Source organism: Notothenia rossii (assembly GCF_949606895.1).
Source record: "Notothenia rossii genome assembly, chromosome: 5".
Lineage (NCBI taxonomy): Eukaryota > Metazoa > Chordata > Actinopteri > Perciformes > Nototheniidae > Notothenia > Notothenia rossii.
Window position 1 is genome coordinate 7,608,833 of NC_136903.1, and position 25,303 is coordinate 7,634,135.

At 41.8% G+C, this 25,303-nt stretch overlaps 1 protein-coding gene across 1 annotated transcript in view; it reads right to left on the reverse strand.

Moving 5' to 3' along the window:
- LOC307041276 (transcription factor Sox-6-like) overlaps positions 1 to 10,611 on the reverse strand; it is a 95,248-nt gene extending 84,637 nt beyond the window's left edge. Inside the window, exon 1 of the mRNA XM_079684584.1 lies at positions 10,477 to 10,611. Within this exon, the coding sequence (XP_079540710.1) occupies positions 10,477 to 10,481 (5 nt within the window). The 5' untranslated portion in view covers positions 10,482 to 10,611. The remainder of the gene's footprint in view (positions 1 to 10,476) is intronic.
- Positions 10,612 to 25,303: the final 14,692 nt, after the last annotated feature.

A 25,303-nucleotide genomic window follows, 5' to 3' on the forward strand; every position in this document is an offset into this window, starting at 1 on the left:
ACACTATTACATTGTGGTTGTATGCCTCCATAGTTTGTTAGAAATTAGAAAACTTCATAATTGTAACCTTTAAGAAATGACTGAGACGTTTTTCATTCATCATATGAATTATTGAAGTTTAGCCAAAAACTTGTTTTCTGGGATCAGGGTGACTTTGACCTTTGATAGTCAGATTTTAATCAGTTCATTATTTAATCTACATGGATATTTGGGCCAGATTTGAACAAATTCCGTCAATCCTGAGATATTGAATTTACTAGAATGAGAGTCACAATCCTAGTTTTCTGTCACATTCTTAGTTTTCTGTCTTGTCATGATTTTATGTTGAAATTCTGTTCTCCCTGTGTCTGGTCTTCCTTCCTGTGTTTTCCCTCCTGTGTCTGATTGTCTGATTGTGTTCACCTGTTGCCCTTGTGTTTCTGCCTCCCCTACCCAGCTGTGTCTTGTCCTGTGATTACCCTTCTTTGTATTTAGTCATGTCTTCCCCTGTGCTCCATGTCGGTTCATTGTCTTTCCTGTCACCCTTCATGTTGTCACGGTCAGTTTTGTCTGGATGCTACCTCGTGTTTCCTACTCTTTGGATTACCTCGTGTTACCTACTCTTTGGATTACCTCGTGTTACCTACTCTATGGATTACCTCGTGTTACCTACTCTTTGGATTACCTCGTGTTCCCTACTCTTTGGATTACCTCGTGTTACCTACTCTTTGGATTACCTCGTGTTTCCTACTCTTTGGATTACCTCGTGTTACCTACTCTTTGGATTACCTCGTGTTACCTACTCTATGGATTACCTCGTGTTCCCTACTCTTTGGATTACCTCGTGTTACCTACTCTTTGGATTACCTCGTGTTACCTACTCTTTGGATTACCTCGTGTTACCTACTCTTTGGATTACCTCGTGTTACCTACTCTTTGGATTACCTCGTGTTACCTACACTTTGGATTACCTCGTGTTACCTACTCTTTGGATTACCTCGTGTTCCCTACTCTTTGGATTACCTCGTGTTACCTACTCTTTGGTTTACCTCGTGTTACCTACTCTTTGGATTACCTCGTGTTACCTACTCTATGGATTACCTCGTGTTACCTACTCTATGGATTACCTCGTGTTACCTAGTCTTTGGATTACCTCGTGTTACCTACTCTATGGATTACCTCGTGTTACCTACTCTTTGGATTACCTCGTGTTACCTACTCTTTGGATTACCTCGTGTTACCTACTCTTTGGATTACCTCGTGTTACCTACTCTTTGGATTACCTCGTGTTACCTACTCTTTGGATTACCTCGTGTTACCTACTCTATGGATTACCTCGTGTTCCCTACTCTTTGGATTACCTCGTGTTACCTACTCTTTGGATTACCTCGTGTTACCTACTCTTTGGATTACCTCGTGTTACCTACTCTTTGGATTACCTCGTGTTACCTACTCTTTGGATTACCTCGTGTTACCTACACTTTGGATTACCTCGTGTTACCTACTCTTTGGATTACCTCGTGTTCCCTACTCTTTGGATTACCTCGTGTTACCTACTCTTTGGTTTACCTCGTGTTACCTACTCTTTGGATTACCTCGTGTTACCTACTCTATGGATTACCTCGTGTTACCTACTCTATGGATTACCTCGTGTTACCTAGTCTTTGGATTACCTCGTGTTACCTACTCTATGGATTACCTCGTGTTACCTACTCTTTGGATTACCTCGTGTTACCTACTCTTTGGATTACCTCGTGTTACCTACTCTTTGGATTACCTCGTGTTACCTACTCTTTGGATTACCTCGTGTTACCTACTCTTTGGATTACCTCGTGTTACCTACTCTATGGATTACCTCGTGTTACCTACTCTATGGATTACCTCGTGTTACCTAGTCTTTGGATTACCTCGTGTTACCTACTCTATGGATTACCTCGTGTTACCTACTCTTTGGATTACCTCGTGTTACCTACTCTTTGGATTACCTCGTGTTACCTACTCTTTGGATTACCTCGTGTTACCTACTCTTTGGATTACCTCGTGTTTCCTACTCTTTGGATTACCTCGTGTTACCTACTCTTTGGATTCATGGTTTTGTTAAGTATTTTTCATTGTCAACAGCTTGTTTTTTTGTAATAAAGCTCGCTTTTTGTAAAATTTTGAAACCCGCTTCCCCTTTTTAAACTGCTTTAGGGTCCTACCTTTTCCCGAATCGTAACAACATTGATCTTTGACTATTTAATCACCAAAATGAAATCAGTTCATTCTTTAGTCAAAGTGGTATTTTGTGCAAAATGTAAAGAAATTCTCTTCAAGCCATTCCCGAGATATCCCGTTTACGGCATGTCACCGGCTTTGAGGCTTAAAAACATAACAAATAAGAATCAGATTAATGTATTCTGAAACATCTGAGAATAAACACCTTCTGTCTCTTATCTTCCATCAACGGTCAGACCTGATTCTGGTCATAATGTAAAACTTCATATGATTTAATTTGAGAAAATGTAATGACTAATAAGTCAAATAAATCCCCAAGACGTAAAACAGAAGTCTGAGTTATTCGATACATAACAATACTTGAAGGCAGTGAAAAGGGAGGTAGAGGAACCAGTCAAGACTTCTTCTCTCCTCTCCAGTTGTCTTGTTTGGCGTTCGGAGGCATTTCAATGTCCCCCGGCACGTCGAGCTGTCACAATCCTGACTAATCCTTTCCTTTCCAATCCTGTGTCCCCTGCTCAGGCTGAAGCCACTTGTTACAGAGTGTGTTTAGCTCGTTGTGTGTATTATGAGAAACAGGCTGGGTGATTTGAAACAGTTGTCCATGGGATACACCTGATACCGTGGACGATATTCAATAAACACATGTAGGGTAGAAATGTTAAGAGGGGGTTCTGCTGGCAGTTCATACCAGCTGAGAAAAAACGGAGCAAGGAAAGCTTATAAGTCACGCTCTACCTTTCTGTGAAATATGAACATTAGCAAGTCGTGAAAACACATGTACTCAGTCACATTCTGGAGTGTGGAGAGGTGTGTGCTGCGAGGTCAGAGCCTCTCGTCGCTGCACAAGGTATCCATTGTCCTTTATACCGGCCCACAGCGAATATACATTGTTCACGGGGCACAAGGCCTCGCTTCAAACATGTAAGGTGTTAATCCAGCTAATCACAGCTGCCGTTTTTCACATGGATTTAAGCCCTTCAATCAGGGCATATATATATATATATATATATATATATATATATATATATACACTGAACAAAAATATAAACGCAACACTTTTGTTTTTGCTCCCATTTTTCATGAGATGAACTCAAAGATCTAAAACATTTTCTATATACACAAAATAACCATTTCTCTCAAATATTGTTCACAAATCTGAAAATATCTGTGATAGTGAGCACTTCTCCTTTGCCGAGATAATCCATCCCACCTCACAGGTGTGGCATATCAAGATGCTGATTAGAAAGCATGATTATTGCACAGGTGTGCCTTAGGCTGGCCACAATAAAAGGCCACTCTGAAACGTGCATTTTTGCTTTATTGGGGGGGTCTGGGGGAGGCGAAAACCAGTCAGTATCTGGTGTGAGGGTTAGGGTTAGGGTAATGTTGTGAATCGAGTGGCCTGTGTTCATCGTCCATAACATACGCCTGCCCATATCATTCAGCAAAATCGGAACATTTGCAGTATTCACCATTACAAAAAGTGCACTTGACATTGCTCTAGCAGACATTGAGAGAAAGGAAAAGGCTAATCAAAATGGTTATTTTGTGTATGTAGAAAATGTTTTAGATCTTTGAGTTCATCTCATGAAAAATGGGAGCAAAAACAAAAGTGTTGCGTTTATATTTTTGTTCAGTGTAAATATATAACTCAGGTGGGGTTGTTCAGTCCAACATGACAGACGTACAGGGTGGAAAACCTCAGGCAATAACTCTTTGAAATCAATTGTGTTTTGCTGCTCACTTTACATTACACAGTAGAATTAACAGAAAAAGTTATATTGTACATATACTTCATAAAAGCTTTTACGTTTTTGGTTCTGAATGGGATGAAGGTCTTTATTAAGAACAAGACTCTGGCTCAGAAGCAATGTGCCGTATTTTTAAGTCTGTAATAAATAGTTAAATTGATCCTATTATACCTTTTGGAGGGTTTTCCCTTTCTTGTAGTGTTATATATGTTTTAGTCTGCCAAGGCTAAAATCAAGTTCCCTCCACACTGCCCCCCAAACACAATATCCTCTTTCAGTTTTTAAATAGCGTTGTAATCCTGCTACGTCCTTTTTTAAGTAACTTTAAGGGAATACAGTTACTTATTTTTGTATCCTGATGACATAACCCTGATACATATAATCAGTTACTCCCCATGCCTGGTTGAGTGATAGTAACAAATACAGAGAAACCAAACCAAAGACGCGTACGTCACAGAGCTTCTACCACTAAAACCACAGGGAATAAATGCTATAGTTAAAAAAAAAAAAGGGAAACGTGAACGGGCGGCTTACTGCTTTAAGTGAATGTATAAATATCCCCTCTCTTTCCTCTCTGTTATTGGCTGGACTGCGAGGGTAACGGTTATTCGGCCAGCTGTTCTGATTTGTATCGCAGTAAGTATTATATCTTGACAAAACCCCTCATGAGACTCACGCAAGTATTTCACAGTTACTGGAAGGGGGAAGCAGTTTTTAATAAAGCAGCTTTTTTTTTTTTTTTGCTTCGTGCTTAACTGGACAAGCATACTCTCCCTCTCTCTTTTCCTTTTCAGCAATTTCTCTTCTCAATCGCGGGCTGTAAATCACAATTAGGAGGTTCATTAGATATGGCTGATTTATTAAGACCCTGAGCTTGTCTCTGGGCCTTTCAGCCATATATTAGCTGACTACAAGATCTCATACATAGTTATGAGACATGCTGTTTACTGTGTGGGTCATATGCCAATATACATTAATTATTGAGCACGACTCCATAGGTTAAATTAATAGCGTCCATGTGATAAATCATTTACATTTGTATATTCCTTCTTCGGTGATGCCTGTACGCAGCACTTTTGACTGCGTATCCAAATCTCTTAATAACGACAAATTGGCAACAGCATCAAAAATCCTTCTCAATTATGAGAGAGTGATCCGGGATTTGAAAGCCAGCCAAGTATTTTGGAGCCTCATCCAAAGGCTTTAGCAAACAGACTGGATCTGCTTGCCCTCTTGAACACATATAATTGGCTTGTGTTCATATCACAGTTACTCCAGTCTTAAGTGTCCCTGGCTCACATAATGCGCCATTGTTTCCCCCCCGTAAATCAAAGTGCATTTTATCGCGCTGCATATCAGCTACTGTCAACAATCACATGTAAACACAGGACCAATATAAGGTGATGTATGTATACACTCTTTCATGTGAGTGCTATGCAGAATGTGCAAAATACAATGTTCTGCTGGTTCTGTTTGAGTTTGTAATTTAAAGAGGCCCCATTATCTTTCCCTTTCATGTAGTGTGTGCTATAGGTTTTAGTGCATGTAAATGGTCTACAAAGGCTAAAATCACAAAGTTCCCTCTCTACCTCCTTTGTTTACTACAGGAACATAGTGACATCACTATGTTACACTCAAGCTTCGATTGGCTAGTGCTTCAACTCATTGTGCATGATAGGCTAAGGGGCGGGACATCTCTAAGCGGTTGCCAATCACAACAGAGCCGGCCAGCTAACCACTCAGAGCAGACGGGGCTCTGGTTTCAGACAGAGGGTGAAAAGAGGTGCTTTTTGAACATTAAAGCATGGAGACAGGTCACAGTAGAGACACTAAATACAAATATGAACCTGAAAATGAGTATTATGAGGCCCCCTTTAACTTGAAAAATGCAACAGACAGCGTTTTATTTCTAAACCGCCCCCTCACAAACTTGGCATGCAGCTAAAATGATTTGTTTCTTTCTCTCTGTTTTCCCCCAACATACCAGCACGCCTGCTCGTCCCCTGGCACCTAATGGGCCAGATCATTGAACCTCAAGGGGAACTGTAGAAATAGTTCTGGATTAGTTACAGCTTGAACAGGTGAGCTCCAACTTGTTCAGGCCTATTTATAGCGAGTGTGAAATCCCATTGTTAGGAATAGAGGAGGGTTTACAGCAACAGACTGATGGAGAGAAGAGTCGTGTCCCTTCCTGTTCCTAATCTAGACACTGATCTGTACACAGGGAGATCAATTAGACCAAGTCTAATAACATATACAAGCCTTTAAAGAGACATAGAGATAAACATCAGATATACAAATCAATTGGAAGGTGGTTTTTCTTGCTTCTTCTAAGGTGTTTGCGGTTTATACCATGATTTCCTAGACTTTTAATAGTGCTTTGATCATAAAATATTCTCTAATTGCAAAGAACAGTGAACTTTAACATCCTTTAACAGAATTTAAAACATAACATAAACTCAATCCCAAACATTTTAAAGTTCAAATGCCACGTCTGCCAATTATTTTAAGTATGTTAAGTAACCAATACTCCATGAATTTGCTTGTTTTGTCCTGTAGATATTTACATTTACTATCATAAAGGGTTAAGAAAACCTGGAAATATTACCATTTACGCTACAGGAAATATATTTTTGAGCACTTTTCTTTGAAAAACCAATCAATCCTCCAAATATTCAGTAATATTGTAAGCCCTAGTTCACAACCACACTGAAGCAATGCTACCGACGCCTGAGGCACATACAGTAGTTAGTGAGCAAAGGCATCTATCCTCACACACACACACACACACACACACACACACACACACACACACACACACACACACACACACACACACACACACACACACACACACACACACACACACACACACACACACACACACACACACACACACACACACACACACACACACACACACACACACACACACTTTCCTCTGGCTGACTCCTGGTACATGACTAATTGCCGGTGACAGAACAAAGGAAGCAGATTATTGGATAGAGTGAGTAACACAGCCACAGGTCAGAGGCAGGTTTAGTCTCTAACTGTGATTATGGGCAGCAGGTGTCAGCCGAGGACGCACAGCCAAAGCCGATGACTTCCCCCCCCCACCTAGTTAACTGTGTAAAATTACAGAATATTGACATATTGTCTTGTCATTAAAACATAACGACAAAAGCATAAGCTATGAAACGTGTTGAAGTGACATCCATTCTTCATCTTTGTGTGTATTGTTTTTGTAAAGTGACTTTGAGCACCTGGAAAAGTGCTAAATAAATATATTATTATTATTATTATTTTGTAATGTATACAGCATCATATGTCTATATATTTCAGCTTTTCTATTAAATTGTAGTAAAAGATGTGAGAGCTTGATTTTATTTTCACTTTTTTAAATCTTTATGAAGCCTCTTTTAAGCACCAGAAGAACCGTCTGATAAATAAAATGTATTATTATTTATATTATTTTGTATTTGTTTACTAGAGAGTATTCTGATTCACTATTTTATATTGTGTATTATTTACATTCTCTAATGATTTTCTATTGTTAATATGTCTACATATACTTTTAATGTTTATCTTTTCTTTTATTATAAGTTGAACTTGTGTCTGCTGCTGTGACAAAATCCCAATTTAGGAAGAATCAATTATATTAAATCAAATCTAAAAAACTATTTAAATGTGACAACTCCAGTTAAGACAGGCTTCATGTTTCATCAATAAAACAATCTTTATTGCTTGATGCATTATTCTTGTATTTTAATTGTTGAAGTATCTAAGCCTTTTATAAAAGCCTAATGTCTTAAAGTAATATGTTGATTCATGGTATGAACTGCTGCTCAATTGTCCACTTGTTATCTGGTGGGCTCTGAGGAACGTTGTGTCATTAGCTTCAGTTGTCCGGCCTCTTTATCAGCGCAGCCTCTAATTGCTCGACGGCTCGGTTGATTTTGAAGCTAACCAGGAGCGATGTCATCCCCGCGCTCTCCCCACAATGGAGCTCATTGGATTAACTTCGAGCAGGCTTTGTTAAAAGCTGGCACAAATCTAATCAAGGAAGAGACCTCAATTATGCTAGCATGTACTTAAACGATCAGATCACTAAAAAAAGGAGGAGAGGGGGGGGGGTGGCCGGTGTAGGAATGCAATCAGCAGCCATTAAGGCCGGTTAATTTTGGCTGATGGCAGCTTTAAAATGAGATGCAGGATTCTTACTGTAATGAGAATACTGTAATTAGGAGGGTGTTTGGGAGAGAGCTGCATTCAGGGTCAGGGGAAATAGTTCACCAAAGGGAAACTGCCACAAGTCTCTTAGAAACAGGTGTTAGCGCTGCAGCAAACAATGTCGCAGAGGTGGTGCTTTAAATCCCTACTTTTAACCTACAAAGCGTTTAAACATAAACTATTTAGAACCCTGTGTTTGTTAATGAAGTGTTGAAGGAGGGCAAACAGCTGAAAGCCACCTTTTTTCCAGCTATGGCATGTTGAAGAATGTAAAAGAGGTGTATTGTTTGGAGAGAATAATGTGCTGGATCGCCGTGATCTAAGGACCAGGTGGCGTCCCCTGTAGCCCCGAGGACAACAGCTGAGATTGACCCTGACCTCTGACCTCCACGACCCATGACAGTTAAAACAGGAAGCAATTATCCTGAATGTCAGCGAGTACGGTGGCATTCCTCGGCAGGAGGCGAGAAACAGATAAGAGTTGGAGACACTGTCAGTGTCGAGGAGAACACCCTCAAATGTGTGTGTGTGTGTGTGTGTGTGTGTGTGTGTGTGTGTGTGTGTGTGTGTGTGTGTGTGTGTGTGTGTGTGTGTGTGTGTGTGTGTGTGTGTGTGTGTGTGTGTGTGTGTGTGTGTGTGTCAAATGTGTTATCTGTAACTGAGAAAACTGAGTGAAAACTTGGCTTAGAATTCATAACATGTTCATTTCACAACAGTGTAGGACAAAATCTGGAAATGTAGAAATGTGGTTGTGTTTTTTAGCGTTTTCCATCTCCTGTAGTGTGTTATGTGTTGCATGTAAATGGTCTGCATAGGCTAAAATCCCAATGTTCCAGTCAAAAGAGGTCCCATCACAGACAGTATGAGAAAAATGAAGCCCTTTTTGAGCATTAAAGCATGAAAACAAGTCACAGTAGAGGTCTGAAAATGAGCATAATAAGGCCTTTTTAAATTGTTGCAAAATGTTGTTTAATCCAACATACTTCTGATCAAATCTGGAAATATTTAGATATGTCCTTCAAAGTGGTGAAGCAAGAAGAAAAGCTATTGGAAATGCATTCGCTTACAGTATAAGAATTATGGTCTTATGTATTTCGTTCCTTTGCCTTATACTAGGCTTTCCAAAACTCATCACTAACAGTCTGTTGTCGCAGTTCAAACTGAAATCAAGAAACTCATTTACCCTCACTTCACTTCAAATTTTTCCCCACTCTCCTCCAATTTCAGTATTACATATTCACCGTGTAGTACACCTCTCTCGGCTGCCAGCTCCTCCGCCTGGCCTGGACTGTGTGCGTGTCATGAGCTTTTTTATTCTGAAGCACTGAAGACATCAAGCCTTTCTTTCATCAGCTAATGTTTCAGCAAACACTGTTGAAGGAATACTCTCGTGACCGTCAGGGTAGGGGAAATGTTAAAGACACGCTGACAACAGGATGTATCCGAGTCCTTTTGATACTGTGTTCTTAAACATTTGACCATTCGGCAACCCCCATCGCACCTCTTGAAGTTTCTGTATTACAGTAACAAAGCAGAGTGAAATGCTTTTGGAAGTTTGACACCCCGACTAATATCACAAGCGATATAAAAAGGGTTGTTCCTCCTTCCTCTTTTCCAACCTGCCAACATTCTGAACTGCACCGTCAGATCTCATATTTCCAACCTTAAAGTAAGTGACAGCATAATTCCCTGAAAGTATACAATTTTCCTATTATCAAAACGGTCGGAAAACAAGATCACCTGGAAAATCTTTCCACAAAGGAATAATGATTTCTTCTCCGTTAACTGTTGAATCATCAAAGCACGCACATTATTGTCAATCTCCGAACAGGGTGTTGCTGAAAAGGAGCAGAGGTGGGACTAAGTACGTTAACTCAAGTACTGTACTTAAGTAATTGTGTTGAGTAATAATGTATTAATGCTACTTTATAAAATGCATTGTTCAAAATAAGTCTACAAAAAGCCCGTAAGAAGTTTGAATGTCTGCACCAGTCAAATTCCCCTTGATGCAACAACTTGATCTAGAAATGTCAATATGATTACTTTTTATACTTTTGCTGGTAATACTTTGGTACTTTTACCTAAGGGACATTTTGAATGCAGGACTTTGACTTGTAATGAAGTATTTTCATGGTACTTTCACTCAAGTAAAGCATCTGAATACTTTTCCATCACTAAAAAAGGAGAATGCATCCTGATCAAGAAGCCTTTTTTCCTGGATAAATCAAAGGTTAAAATATAGATGCAGAGGCAGCTCTCCTTTCTCACTGCGCCTCCTCATCTAGCCGTGCATTACCTCATCAGAGGAGGATCTGCCTAAAGCCGCAGCGGTCGCACAACAGACAAAAGCGCTCATCTCCAGGAAGCCGCTGCCGCTGCCTTGTGGTTTGGAGAGAGGAGAAGAGAGAGGAAAAAGTGACTCAGCCCCACGGCTCCTTTCTTCTCCCTGCCGACTTAGGGATAAACGGAGGGATAAAGCACAGGGGGAGATAATATTTAGAGCAGGCCCCATTTCAAGGGCAATAGAAGAGAGAAAGTGGGGTATGAGCTTGGGTGGTTTGGGAAGTAGCCACGAGGGTCGGTCTATACTGTTTCTGGCAGAGGGCCTCGCACCGTGGATTTATGTGTAAGTGGGGAGGAACCGCTGCTGGCCCCGAACCCGAGGGCCGCTGCACCAGCCCCCATCAAACAAACCAGATGGGCCTCAGACGGGATGTTGATGAGGCATGAGTGTGCAAAACATAAACATGCACGCAAGCACAAACACAAATAAATTGACACAGCCTGAAAAACAACTAAATACATAAGGCACAAACATATGTACTCCTGGCACGCATGAACGAAAGCGGGGACTCGAAGCGTGGCCGTAGCGGATCGCTGGAGCTCACTCCCTTTTCCCACCGTTAAAGGAGGCTCCACTGTAAACCAAAGTGAACATTTCATATGTGTGAACAAATCGGATCCATTAAGGAAATGTCCGAGCTCCAGAAGACATAATGGCTCAGTGTTAACGTAAGGTAAAGTACTGAGAAACTACACAAAAGGATGTTAAACGCTGCCCATTAGCAGCGCTGATTTGTCTGTAATGCAGTGAAGTTCACATACAAAGCTGAAGTAAATTCCCCAGAGGAGGAAATTGTTTTTGGGGGAAGGCAAACAGGTAACCTCAGTGGGTTCGTTAGCTCATTAGCTCATTAGCTTAGCGCAAATCAGCCCCACCGCTGCTCACTGTCTGGTCACTTTTCTAACTGTGCAAATGGCTGCCATTACAGCAACCATGCGTAACAACAGAGGTCTGCAACCTGGCCTGTTATGATGCATGAAGCGGCTCAAATCTGTTCTCACTGCTACTTACAACTATATGAAGCAACAGGTTCAGCATACATCTCAGAGGAAAATTCAAATGTTATGCTTAAAGGTGGGGTAGGTACGAGAAACCGGCTCGAGATACACTTGTTGTTATATTCCATGGGATGCTCTTAACATCCCGATAGCAATTAATATCTGAAGTGCTTTGACAAAAAATCCATATAAAAATGTCATCTGTGGAAGCCGTGGTACTGTAAAAAGCACGACCAATCATCTGAGCCGGCCCGGCTAAAATAACTGGATGGCCTACCTGCCTGTCAGCCTTCCATCTGTGCCCTCATTGGTCATGTGCACGTTCGTGAGTGTTGGAGGAGGGGCTCTGTAAGGAAGTGGCAGATTTGTTCCGGGTGTGTATTTTCAAATTCTAGCGCACTCGAGCTGGTTTCTCCAAAATTACCTACCCCACCTTTAAGTATCACACACTTTGAATGCACAAATAGAAATCTGGATTTAGTTCTCCACGCTCATTAGATAAACAGTGTAACCAATGTTTAAGACGGATGTTGTGAAGTATCCAGTGTAGTCAGATCATCTGAAACATTACTCATAGACACACCCTACGTCTTCTAATCAAAACCATTAGCTGCAGGATGTAAAGTACATGTCGAGGCTTCGACTTTGCAAATCCTCAAACACACACCACCACCCGCTAAAAACAAAGATACCATAAATTCATCCTGTCACGACAAGATCGGTAGACCCTATGAAGGCTGTAATTTTGTTAGGAGGGTCCACTTGTCATCTTACCGCCATGTAATTAGATTGGAGAAGCAATTGCATGTTAAAAGAAACAATAATGTGATTGCAAGTTTCCAGATGAACTGATGAAATTAAGGGAGTTTGATGGAATTAAAAGTGGCCTAAGTGGTCCGCTTCTCCCCAATAATCACACAATTCCTTTCTGCAAACGCACGGCAATTAGGCAGAAGAAATAAATGCATGTGGGCTGTAATAATTACTGTGATGTTTGTATTATTCTGTCATAGAATATCATCTTCTCACACATCAAAGTATCTGTCTACAGCCAAATGATCCACATCAACAGGCTTATTTTTCAGGTTCATATGTGTGTTGTTTGCCTCTACTGTGACATGTTTACATGCTTTAATGTTCAACAATTATTTCTCATACTGTCTGCAGCCCCTCTTTTCACCCTCTGTCTGAAACCAGAGCCCAGCCTGTTGTATTTGGTCAACAGCTTAGAGATGTCCCTACCCTTAGCATATCAAATACAATTTGATGGCCAATAGAATTATGAGTGTTAGATACTGATGTCACTATGTTATGCAAGACAAGGGAGTCAAATCAAGGCGTGAACTTTGGGATCTTAGCCTTTGTAGACCGTTTACATGCACTAAAACCTTTAAAAACTACAGGAAAGGAAAAAAAAGAACTGGGCCTCTTTAAAAACGTGTCTCCTTGCTACATCTTGTCACAGGTTGCATCGAAGTGACCCCTTAATAAGAGTCTCTCGACAGCCAGTGTGGGAACCATAACTCACTGTTCATTGTGATACATCACGATTTACACGAGCCATAAATCGAGCCTTTGAAACCGAGCTCCTCGAACCAAACAGCAGGACGCAGATTATCGCCGACACCAGAACACTGAAGCTCGTCTCTTCACTCTGAGCGAGCTGCGAGTGAGGCCACTTGTTGACCCGGCAGTGACACGGCTCAAGGGCCACTAGAGAGGGCCTTAATAAGTATTCTTAAACATGGGGATTAGCCAGATGCTCAGATCACTCTTTTCTCCAACCTCTCCCATCTGTACGCTTCATACTGTTGGTCTCCTGCCTCTGCTGAAGCCATCAAGATCAGCCGCTGCGGCCTCACCAGCTTAATTTGGGCTAGTGTTACCTACATCACTATTTGACTCCAGATATAATCTTTATTGCTCACAGAGAGAAAGTCCATTAAGAGGCATACTGTAGGTCCCGGGCGCTGAAAGGTTCCTGGAGTGATGCCTGTGAGAGTCTTTAAAAGACCCCTTTCTTCACTCAAGTGAAAGCAGCTATTGAGGGCAGAATACTAACCCGAGTGGAGGTCTGCATTCGCTGTGAAACAAATCAAAAGCGTTCTGTATGTCTCGACGGAGGGGAGCGAGGCAGCGGACATACACAGAGTCAGCTACAGTTTTAATAACACACACACTTTGCGTGCCGCTCTGATAAAAAAACAGCGTGATGTGTTCAAACACCGTTAGGCGTTGGTGCGTTCTGCTTCTAGGGAACAATGATGTGCTCTCAATGAAAGCTTATTATCTGCAGTTTGGTGGAGGCAATCATCCAAAGTGCCAAACAGTGGCACCAAAGCAAACACAAGCTGGCAGCGTCATAAATAAATATCATTCCAAGAAATTCATTAAGGAAACTTACAGGAATAAGAGACTTCAACTCCGACACCCTCTTCTCACTTGTGGATGAGTTTAAAATGCATGAACGTCACCTGGAGAAGAGAGACACAGAAGAAAAGGATTATTATAATGTTGATTTGATCATTTGTTTTGTATAGTATGGTATTCATCATCGTCATCATCATCATCATCATCATCAAGACCAAAAAAAGGGACATTTCGCCCAAATATAAATGTTTTGCCGCTCATGTCTTGTATGATAAGATCGTTTTTATTATATGTGTATTTCCATTCATGGTCAACTTTTTACCATAAGTACCTTTTACCAAATACATAACAGATGTTGTTTCTAGTAAGAGATAATGATGTTCATTTTTTGAGTACCAGAAATGGATTTACATTTTCCCAATGTCACTTCCATTGTATTGGATAAGCGGCAGAAAACTCAGAGACCTCAAATCCTGGGTGACTCAAACCAAAGCTGTCTGCATGGCACGCCACCAGAGGTAAGTGAGAACATTTCTATGTGTCATTTTGGGTAAAACAACCCTTTAAAGGCAGGGTGTGTTGCCATTAACATCAGGACACATTTGAATGAACACTGACCAAACTCTCCACATCCCGCCAGCGAATTGAGGTTTGACAAAGTATGAAAATTTGGATTGAAAAGTGTTTTTGGACGCACTCTCGAACCCACCTGAGGTCCCCGTGTTTAGTGGATGTTCAGCACAGAACAGAGGTCCTGTGTGAAGCCCACTGCAGGCCAACAGAGGATCAGTGTGTTTCTCACACTGCACAAACAACGGCACACACGCAAAGCCGGACAAACGACAAACAGCGTGATTCCTATGCGGAGCGTTGAAGCCGTGATCTTTCCTAATACAGTCAAAAAATGGCTTCAAATGAGAGGAAAGAAAACTCATCAAATGGACAGCTAATCTTTTCCTGGGCCTCCTTATTATAGCCTCACACGCACACAAGAGCATACTACAAACAGTGATTTGCTAAAGCAGGGGTCATAGAAAACAAATAACAACATCAAAGAGGTCAAACTGCTGACGGAGCACTTTGAAGGTACCATGATCAGGAAAGTGGGCTCCAAATTGAGAGAGGATGGGAGCTAGATTGAGGATGGGAGGCTGCTAATTAAAGAAAAAAAAATGAACTGGTTAAGGAGAGAGGCTGGGTTCACACACACACACACACACACACACACACACACACACACACACACACACACACACACACACACACACACACACACACACACACACACACACACACACAGCAGCAGCATTTCTCCGGCTCTATGCATCATGACGGCCCTCTAAGTTGTACAGAAAGCGCAACACAAACACGCCTTTGATTCCACAACTTGAGGCTAATTGAGAACAATGAAGAAAAAAGGCAAACACTGGGCACGTATGATATTTTATTCACGTCTTTAATCAAGCAAATGATTCTCTCTTGGATCTCCCTTTTTCCTCTCAGGGCACAATTAAGGGCAATTCTGATGAGAAAAAACTCAAAGGCTTGTACGCTTGTGATAATAATAATAATAATAACGATAACAAATAGTCGGCAAAAACACACTTGTGAGAAACACCGCTGTAAACACTTCTGTTAGATGCAACTGCTTTTTTGCAGAAGAAGCAATAAACCCTGGAAAGCTAAGGACTCTTAAAGCCACGTTTCCAATCGACTGACCCGCCTGAACACGCTCTGGATTTCTGCAGAACCAGTTATTCTCTTTCCCTTTATTTTTATATTTTGTTTTTACCCCCTTCCTTCCCTCCAGTCCTCCGTTCCACACGCCCCGCCACTCATCTGCAGATGGCAGATCTGACACCTGGAGGATGCTGGGTAATCAGAGAGACAGCTGGCTGCCCAGTGGAGGAGCTGTCGCAAAACACACATGCTCTCAAACACACACACACACACACACACACACACACACACACATACACACACTCACACACACTGAGCAACAGCCTCGAGTGCAGCATTTACAGTACATGAATTCTGCACATAACAGCCCATGCATTTCTGTATCCATGCACATATATGTAAATACTGTACATTCACACAATTAAAGATGTGCTTTGTTAATAAGTATAATTGAGGTGTGGTGCAGAGAAGAAGGGGTTTGACTAAAGTGCAGTTATCGAAGGTGTGGCAGTAGACTTCATGAATATACATTTCAATTCCTGCCACTGTACATTTTCAAGCTCCTACATGTGGCTTCGGAAAGCCGAGACAAGGGAGCTGACATTCAATTTTCCTCCCGACAACTGCAGGAAGTAACAGCTACCTCTTTGGCCCACTGCTGTAACACGGCACATGTACCACTGTACGTCTTCTGGCTGCAGCAGAGCCGTGACATGGAGAGGTAACAGATATGTTGCACCACAAGAAGACACAATTTATTGCTTTTGGAAACGTCATGCCTGCACCTGCACAATGAATGCACGCATTCACGCAACAAAATGTGCACAGACCCAAATGTTGTCTTGTTGCAGCTGTCAATGCCACTTGTGCAGCCGCGAACACACTGGAGTCAGAACAATGGATCTCTATGAGACAGAAGCCCTCTCAATGGGCTTAGCACCACATGGGGCTCTGCGCTGCCACTTCCATGTCTGCACCATAGGAAACGGAGTATGGTTCCAACTAATCATATGGCCAATTAAACCAGAAGGAGATTCACTTGACCAATAAACGATGAGCTTATAGCACACGTTGACTCTCACAGGACTGCAGGCCATGTTTTGCAGGCCTTGTGATGTTTCTGTTTATTTGTCTATAATTGTTCATCCTCCTATTATCACCCAGCTATTATTTTACTGTGTTTTACACTTCATAATCCAATTTAGATTAATTAGGATTATCACTGGAGTCAATCAACTTCCTACAAGATATATTTATTGAAAGAGGCCCTATTATGCTCATTTTCAGGTTCATATGTGTATGTAGTGTCTCTACTTTAAAGAGTCCTCTCCTGCTGATGATCAGGTGTATATCAGTGTGTAGTGTCTCTACTTTAAAGAGTCCTCTCCTGCTGATGTTCAGGTGTATATCAGTATGTAGTGTCTCTACTTTAAAGAGTCCTCTCCTGCTGATGTTTAGGTGTATATCAGTATGTAGTGTCTCTACTTTAAAGAGTCCTCTCCTGCTGATGTTCAGGTGTATATCAGTATGTAGTGTTTCTACTTTAAAGAGTCCTCTCCTGCTGATGTTCAGGTGTATATCAGTATGTAGTGTCTCTACTTTAAAGAGTCCTCTCCTGCTGATGTTCAGGTGTATATCAGTATGTAGTGTCTCTACTTTAAAGAGTCCTCTCCTGCTGATGTTTAGGTGTATATCAGTATGTAGTGTCTCTACTTTAAAGAGTCCTCTCCTGCTGATGTTCAGGTGTATATCAGTATGTAGTGTCTCTGCTTTAAAGAGTCCTCTCCTGCTAATGTTCAGGTGTGTATCAGGATGTAGTGTCTCTACTTTAAAGAGTCCTCTGTTCAGGTGTATATCAGTATGTAGTGTCTCTACTTTAAAGAGTTCTCTACTGCTGATGTTCAGGTGTATATCAGTATTTAGTGTCTCTACTTTAAAGAGTCCTCTGTTCCGGTGTATATCAGTATGTAGTGTCTCTACTTTAAAGAGTCCTCTCCTGCTGATGTTCAGGTATATATCAGTATGTAGTGTCTCTACTTTAAAGAGTCCTCTCCTGCTGATGTTCAGGTGTATATCAGTATGTAGTGTCTCTACTTTAAAGAGTCCTCTCCTGCTGATGTTCAGGTGTATATCAGTATGTAGTGTCTCTACTGTGACATGTCTCCATGCTCTAATTTCCAAAAAGCCCTTTATTATTCTCATACTGCCTGTGCTGCAGCACCTCTTTTCACCCTCTGTCTGAAACCAGAGCCCAGTCTGCTCTGATTGGTTAGCTGGACGGCTCTGTTGTGATTTTAGCCCAGGGATGTTAGCTTTTGGAGGCCGTTTACATGCACACAAACCTATAGAAATCCATAGTTTGAGAAAAATAATCAATTATAATACCACAAGAACGTTCCTCCACACGCCTGGAAGTTGAATTGGGCGTCACTGTATAATAGTTCTAATGGCTGAGAGGTGTGTAAAGTGGATTATTGTTTAACATTGTTTGAAAATCCTTTTGTCAAACAAAAAACAACCCCTTCACTCATGTTGAAGGGTGCTTGATTGGCTGGGTGTACATAGCACAGAACTTTGATCCCTTTTGTGGTCTAGCCTGATAACACTCGCTTAAGGTGGGGGAAAGATAATGTTTCAATATTTATGGTCACATTGATAGAAAAGGACCGGTTTGCAGATATGCATGTGGGTGGGCTCAGAACACCTTTATTAGCTGGAAAGAGGGAAGGGGATGTTTGCATGAGTGAAAAGCCTTTGTGTTCCCTTCACAAAAGACCTAGGTGAACATTAGGAGGGGCTTAAGTGACAACATGTATTCTCTCCCAAGTCGCTGTTGAAATATTGCTCGAGTTAAAAAGGCCAGAAGGAAGGGAGAGGGCAGAGGCAAGCGCCGGCACATACGTCTAAACCTCACCCCTCTGCTCAGCACCCCGAGGAGATTACACGATGGCGCTCTCCATTGTCCCGCTTCTTCAAGACAAAGCCTGTTCCACTGTGCAAACAGCGCGCCTTGGAAAGATTGTAAAAACATGAGGTGAATGTCAAAGGCAGAAGTGAATAGGATCTCTCCCTTCCTTTGTCAAGCTGGTAAGGTATGCACAAACACATCGCTGCGTGACAGAGAAGAAAGGAGGGCCTTGTGAGGGAAGGAGCCGGAAAAAAGTCGGAGCGTCTTTGCATGAAAAGGCCAATACCGTGAGAAGTCGCCTGCCTGACTCTAGGACAAGTGTTTGGAGGAAAGACCCCCAAAACACACAAGGCATTAAGACACAACACAACGCCTGGAATGATGACCAATGATGTGAAGAAGGAATCCTGGAATATAGAAAGAGATAATGCAAAAAACATGTTCATCAAGACATCATTAATTTGCTTCAACTTGATATCCTGGAGTCACCCTGTCACGACCCAAACAAGGCTTTAACTGTCACGGCCAATAATGAGGCCGACCTCGGCTCCCTCTAATTTACAAGGCCAGCGCCAGCCTGTAATTAATTGCTGCGTGCATAAATGTAAATGAGTCCACTGGGGAAGCAAGAATGAGAAGGGAAGAAAAAAAAAACCGGCTGTCAGGCCAATATTCCAGCAGGGAGCAATCTGCGAGAGAGGGAAATGATTTAGAGGACAGCGCACAAATCTGCTGCTCCGTAAAACACGCTGGATGTGAGGGGAGATGGAGGAGGTGGTCCTCAGGAATGGTTACAAAAATGAATAGAAAAAACAGTGGTGGCAATAAATATTAAATGTTTCAATCTTCTCCTCCAACGCATGTCTACACTAAGTAAAGTCAAACAAACAGTTTATCTGATCTTCCCGACCCAGAGCCCTTTTTCATGTTGTTTTATTCTAAGGCACAAAACCAGCGTTTATTGAGGACTTTTTCCTTTGCTTCATTTATCAGCCATTTTAAAATGTACTGGATACAAGTGCATTTTCCCACTCCGTTTGAACCAGTCTTCTCCTGATAGAGGCTTGTGATATTGAGTCTGAGTGAGTGATTACACGGCTAACAGTTATCGATCTGATATCCACTACGTTGCATTTTTCAGTCTGTCACTTTATGATCTACTCACACTCTGTGTCCCATCTCAATTCGAAGCTGCTTATCATAAAAGGATATTATTTTTAAGCTTAAGTAATCCAGGGAAAGTTGATGAAATACGTTTTAACATTTCAAGCCTCACCAACACGTTGTACGGTGGCCGACAGGTGCAAAACGCGCCACAACGGCACAACACATTTCCATTAGGAGAAAACACGCTGCAATATAAAATCACAAATGTGTGTTGCTATACTAACATCTGCATAAACGAAACGCTGCGTCTTTTCAGTGTCTCCTATTCCATTGTGTTTTGAGCTTCTTGCAGAGTTTTGTTTATGCATTGCTTTTAGAAAACACATTTCTTTAAAGTTAGTGAATGTTTTCTAGATGCTGCGCATGTTTAGTTTTGTTGGTGAAGATGTTTCTTGTGTGTTTTGGAAAATGTGTGTTATTTTAATTGCATAATTTCTTTAACTGCAGTGCGTTCCTCCTTATAAAAGTGGGCCGCTGTAGTACGGCCACAGAACATTTAGACACATTTGCAGTGAGCCACGGAAACAACTTTATAAGTGGAACTGGGCAGATTTTAATTAGTCGAATAAGTCAGTGAAAGCAGTTTTATATGTTTTAATCGGGTGGGTGCTCAGTGACTTAATTAGTATCAGTCAGTTCTCTTAAGACGTTATTCCTGTGTTTGATTCACGTCAAATTGGTCGGATGTTTAGTTCTCTTGATGTCGATACACACCATGACTTCCTCCGTCCCCACCATTATTATCTTGTAACTTATCCTCCACAAGCCAAAGTCATGGAGCTGCACAATGACAAAGCGCTCTTAAAATCAAAGAGAATAAGGCAGGAGGAATATGTGATCATTTACGGCAGCTACAATAGCAGCTCTCATTCATAAATGTCTCGCACAAAAGCCCGCCGCTTACCTCCCTTTGTGCTCCGAGAACAAACAGGCACAGAAACCATTGTCCATTGAAACCTGCACGAATGTGAGGAAAAACACACGTGAAATCCACAAAGTGCGAGTAGTGACACTTAAAGACACACATGGCGGGCTTCGTAGCAGCTACAATAGCGTCTTTATGACATAAGCTCCTTCTCACTACAGTGCTTTACAAAGGCAAATGAGATTTTTCCTAGAGCAGGCCTCCAGCAATAACAATTGACATCACAGGCCAGTCTACGTATGTTTCCCATATTAAAACAGGGAGACACAGTGTAAGCTCGTTGAGAATGAGACTAAGCAGCCTGCTGAGGCAGCGATTTCCCCTCCAGCAACAGCAGGCCCTCCAAGAGGGAACCTTCGACTTGAGGGACTGTGGCAAATGGCCTTTTCATTCGCTTACACACCGGCCGCGAGCCAAGACAAATGAACTACCTCTAACAATACAGTGAGAGGTTTCCACTGTAGAGCCATCTCGGGTACGTTTCCTCCAAAGACATGCGGTTAATGTTAGACGAGCGAAAAAGCCCAACAGGTGCGTCCCATATCTCTTCAGATGGCTCACATTAGAGCTATGATGGAACTCGTGGTATTTAATAGTTTATAGTTTGCTTTTTTGTGATCATTAGGGTAATTATTCAAGGTACTTTGAGACGATGTTTATGCTTTTATTTTGAAGGCAGCTTACATTACTTTGCTTACATTTTCTTTATCAGGCGCTTTTCAAAAATTAAATATTGCCCAAGTTTGCTGCTGTTTTTGTATAAAGTAATTTGATCATTATGGTCATTATTCCAGTTAATTTGAGTATGCTTTTATTGGAAGGCGACGTCAGTCCCCGGGTGATTTGGACAGTTTTTATTTTTGTACATTACATTTTGTTTAGCTGATGTTTTTCAATAAAATATAATGGGGTTAAAGGTGGGGTAGGTCATTTTTGGAGAAACCAGCTCGAGTGCGCTAGAATTTGAAAATACACAACCGGAAGAAATCTGCCACTTCCTTCAGAGCCCGGGCCGGGCCGGCTAAAATGATTGGTCGTGCTTTTTACAGTACCACGGCTCCCACAGATGCACTTTAGATATTCATTGCTATCGAGATGTTAAGAGCATTCCGTGGAATATAACAAAAAGTGTATCTCGAGCCGGTTTCTCAAACTTACCTACCCCACCTTTAAGTATATTGCCCAATGACACTCGACATGTTGACTGCAGGGGTTGGGATTGAGCTGACCCTCTAATTGGTGAACACTTGTTTAGCCCTTGCAAAAGAGTAGTGAAGGGATGATTTTGGTATGTAGTACTAGACTGGTGAAGGTGGTCCCTACCTGCAGTTTGATTTTGAGTGTTTTTTATTCGTCTTTAGACAAATGATGAGATCTACCATTGCCTTGACAGTACTTGCATCCTGCCTATTCTTGTGTCTCTAAACCTCTTGGCACAAATGTCAGTGGGCCACGATGCTGCTGTCCATCCTACCATCTTAAGTGTGTTGGATTACGTGGCGGAAACCTGATGTCTGAGCCCAGTCAGCTGGACACCCGAGCCAGCGCCACTCCTCTGCACCACCCAGTCATCGCCGAACACCACACTCCACACTTCTGCTAATTCAACAGCGTGTACCGAACACAGCATACCGTTATACAAATAGACATGAGCCAGGGCCCAGGAGCGTGTCGGGAGCATGTCATTTATGAATACGTTCCCATGCAGGCACCATATAGCCCTGGGAACTCCATGACACAAGAAATGAACCTGATGTGTGTATCTCACGAAGAGCTGTCCGTCAAGCGTGTCTATTTTCAGCCAAACAGTAGACCCAGAGCACTTTCTCTATCTCTCCAATTCGAGCCAAAACACTCACCGCCATCTCAGGATGACATTGGCTCGATTAAAGACTACTTTGCGGCCTTGAAACCATGGCAACGCCCAAGCTGGACGAACACCAACTGGATTGGGGCTTCGGTGGGCGGGTCCACCGACTATCTTGGCCCTCGATGATTCACCACAGGGTCATTTCGGAGGCCTCGCACCCCGAAAACCCTGCTGCCACGCCCCATTACTCCAAACCACCACGAGTGGTAAAGTGAAGGTTAGCCAGCTTTTAGAGGAGAGTGACGCTGCTACAGAGGGGAGGAGCCAAACTGTAAAGACAATGTAAACATCAACTCAGAGGACAATCCCGCCAGGCCTGTTGGAAGCTGAACTTTAAAGCGATTATTAGTCTATGTTGGAGAGACAGGTGGAGAGTAGTGCCATGATCTTGGTCTTGCACCAAATAATCAAAGCTTCCTCAAAAGGCACGTTCAAAAGGAATTGCACTTAATTGAGAAAAACAACTTGATTGTCACTCATGGGATTTTCCTCACTGTTTTTTTTTTTTTTTACAGCGTATAAAGATGAATCGATCATTGTTGAAGATTATTGGAGTCACAAAAAGTATCTTCAGATCTCAGTTAGTACCTCACTACCTTTCCCCCCCGCCTGAAACGCCTCCACATAACTAAGTAACACTTGTGCTTCTATTGGCTAGCTCTGCAACACATTGTACATGATTGGCTAAGGGGCGGGACATCTCTAAGTGGTTGACCAATCACAACAGAGCCGGCCAGTTAACCAATCAGAGCGGACTGGCTTCTGGTTTCAGACAGAGGGTGAAAAGAGGTGCTGCAGCACAGGCAGTATGAGAAAAAAAAGAGCTTTTTGAACATTAGCATAATAGGGCCCCTTTAACTATGCAACTCAACGTTAGGATATCTAAACCTACAATGTATTTAGTCATGTGTCCCTCACAGCACCCCATACTTTCTGGTATTGCACCTTTAAATGTTACTTCATTTGCCGTTATGTTTGCATTCTTACGATTAAACAAAACATAATACTTGTCTTCTAGATCATTGTTATTGTAATAGCTATACACCCTGTTTTTTTCTACCGAGGCTTTCTACCTCACGCGCACGATGCGTCAACATTAGGTTGTCCTTAAAATAAAATGAGTCATCCGCAAGTCAATTCCCCTTTTGTAAACTTGGAGCTTAGAGAGCAAGCTACGTGTGACTGTTCTGGGTTTTATGTGTCATGAAATGTGTTTGAGATGAGAGGAGAATTGTGTTCCTTCAATGGCAATGGAAAAGCTTATATTATATTTATACAGTAATAACAAAAGACTCTCATCAAAAGGTTGTGCAAATAAATTTCTATTGTTTGTTTTAACCTGCAGGGAGTGGCAGAGGGGTGGAGTTTATGTGTCATAACAATTTGGGAGAGAGTTAGCGTGACTGTCATTCACACAAAAGATGAGCAAGTGTATCTTCAAACACTTTCCTTACATTTTAAAAACGTTCAAGCTCTTGTATTGTCTTGTAGATCCAACCCCACCCACCTGGTTCACAAGAGCACAACCGGGAGATGTTTGCAGATGACACCCACTGTCCCGTGCTGACTTTCTGCATTATGTTAAGCACACTGAAGGAGTGTCGGGAGTCATCTTAGGGCATTTGGAGCAGAGAATAATTTGGTTGCAAAATGTTTCTTTAGTATTAATAACTTGCAAATACATGTCCATTTGAAGACAGGCTCGAAGTGAAACAGAGAGACTGAAACTGGCTCCAGGAGTTGCAGACATGTGATTTCCCTTTTCTGTAAAATCATCAGGAGCAGGGTGATTGCCAAAGCATCTGCTGCTGCGATCCAAGGCCACTGACTGACAGATGAAGAGCCACTCGCGTGTCAGTCACCGGGTCACCCTACAGTCTGGTTTCCAATTTCCACGATATGACTGAACACTTTCATTTCACACATTAGCAAAACATCCACTGCAATGGACGCTCGCTCTTCCAGGACTCAATTTGACTTTTGTCTGCTGCTCCTGGAGAAGTTTAGACGCTGAGAGTGCAACAGAGAGAAAAGAGTCTGAATGATGTCTTTTTACGACGCCTCCTTAAAGTAAATCAATAAACCTACACGATGGGATTTCCATTAGCAAGCAGCAGTGAAGTTGAGAGGCTGATCTATTTTGCAACCAACATCAGGGGATCTGAAGAGTTTGGGGGTCAACATCCTGTATTCAGGTTGAGAGAAGAGCATCAACATTTTGCTTACCAAGAATTGTTTATCCTAATAAATGGACTGTTAGACATATACATTCCACTTGGTGTTATTTTTTTTTACAAGGTGGATGTTTAGGAATTTATTATTCTGTCTGGAAGATTTTATAAAGTGGGTCTTTGTTTAACTTAAACTCTACTTTACTCGGTTCGGTTTTACAACACATCTGAACTATTTATTGCACTACCAGCCAACAGAAAATTATCTAGACTTATTTCAATCTTAAACAGCTTCTCCCCTTTTTTGTGTCCTAGTCTAAAAAAAGGGAACAGTTTTCTGGACAGGTTAGTGCGTCGTATCGACTTTAAAATGTTTGCTGGATGCTTAAATGTGTGCATCTGAGAAAGCAGTCAGTGTAGCCTCGTATGCGAAACAAAGCAGAATGTAATTTAGACCTTGACCTGGCTTTGCAGAAGTACTTCAGCATCAAATACAAAAAGTACCCTGAAGTACCTTGTACGTATAACCTTTATGATGAGCTGGATTTGTTCAGTATTTCAGGATCTATTTCCTGTTACTTCAATTACTGGGTTCCTACATTTCGAAAAAAGACTCCCAACATCCCACAGAGACGTCAGGCCTGTGAGAGGAGCTGCTGGAGTGTGTCATGGTGAGTTTTTCCACTCGAG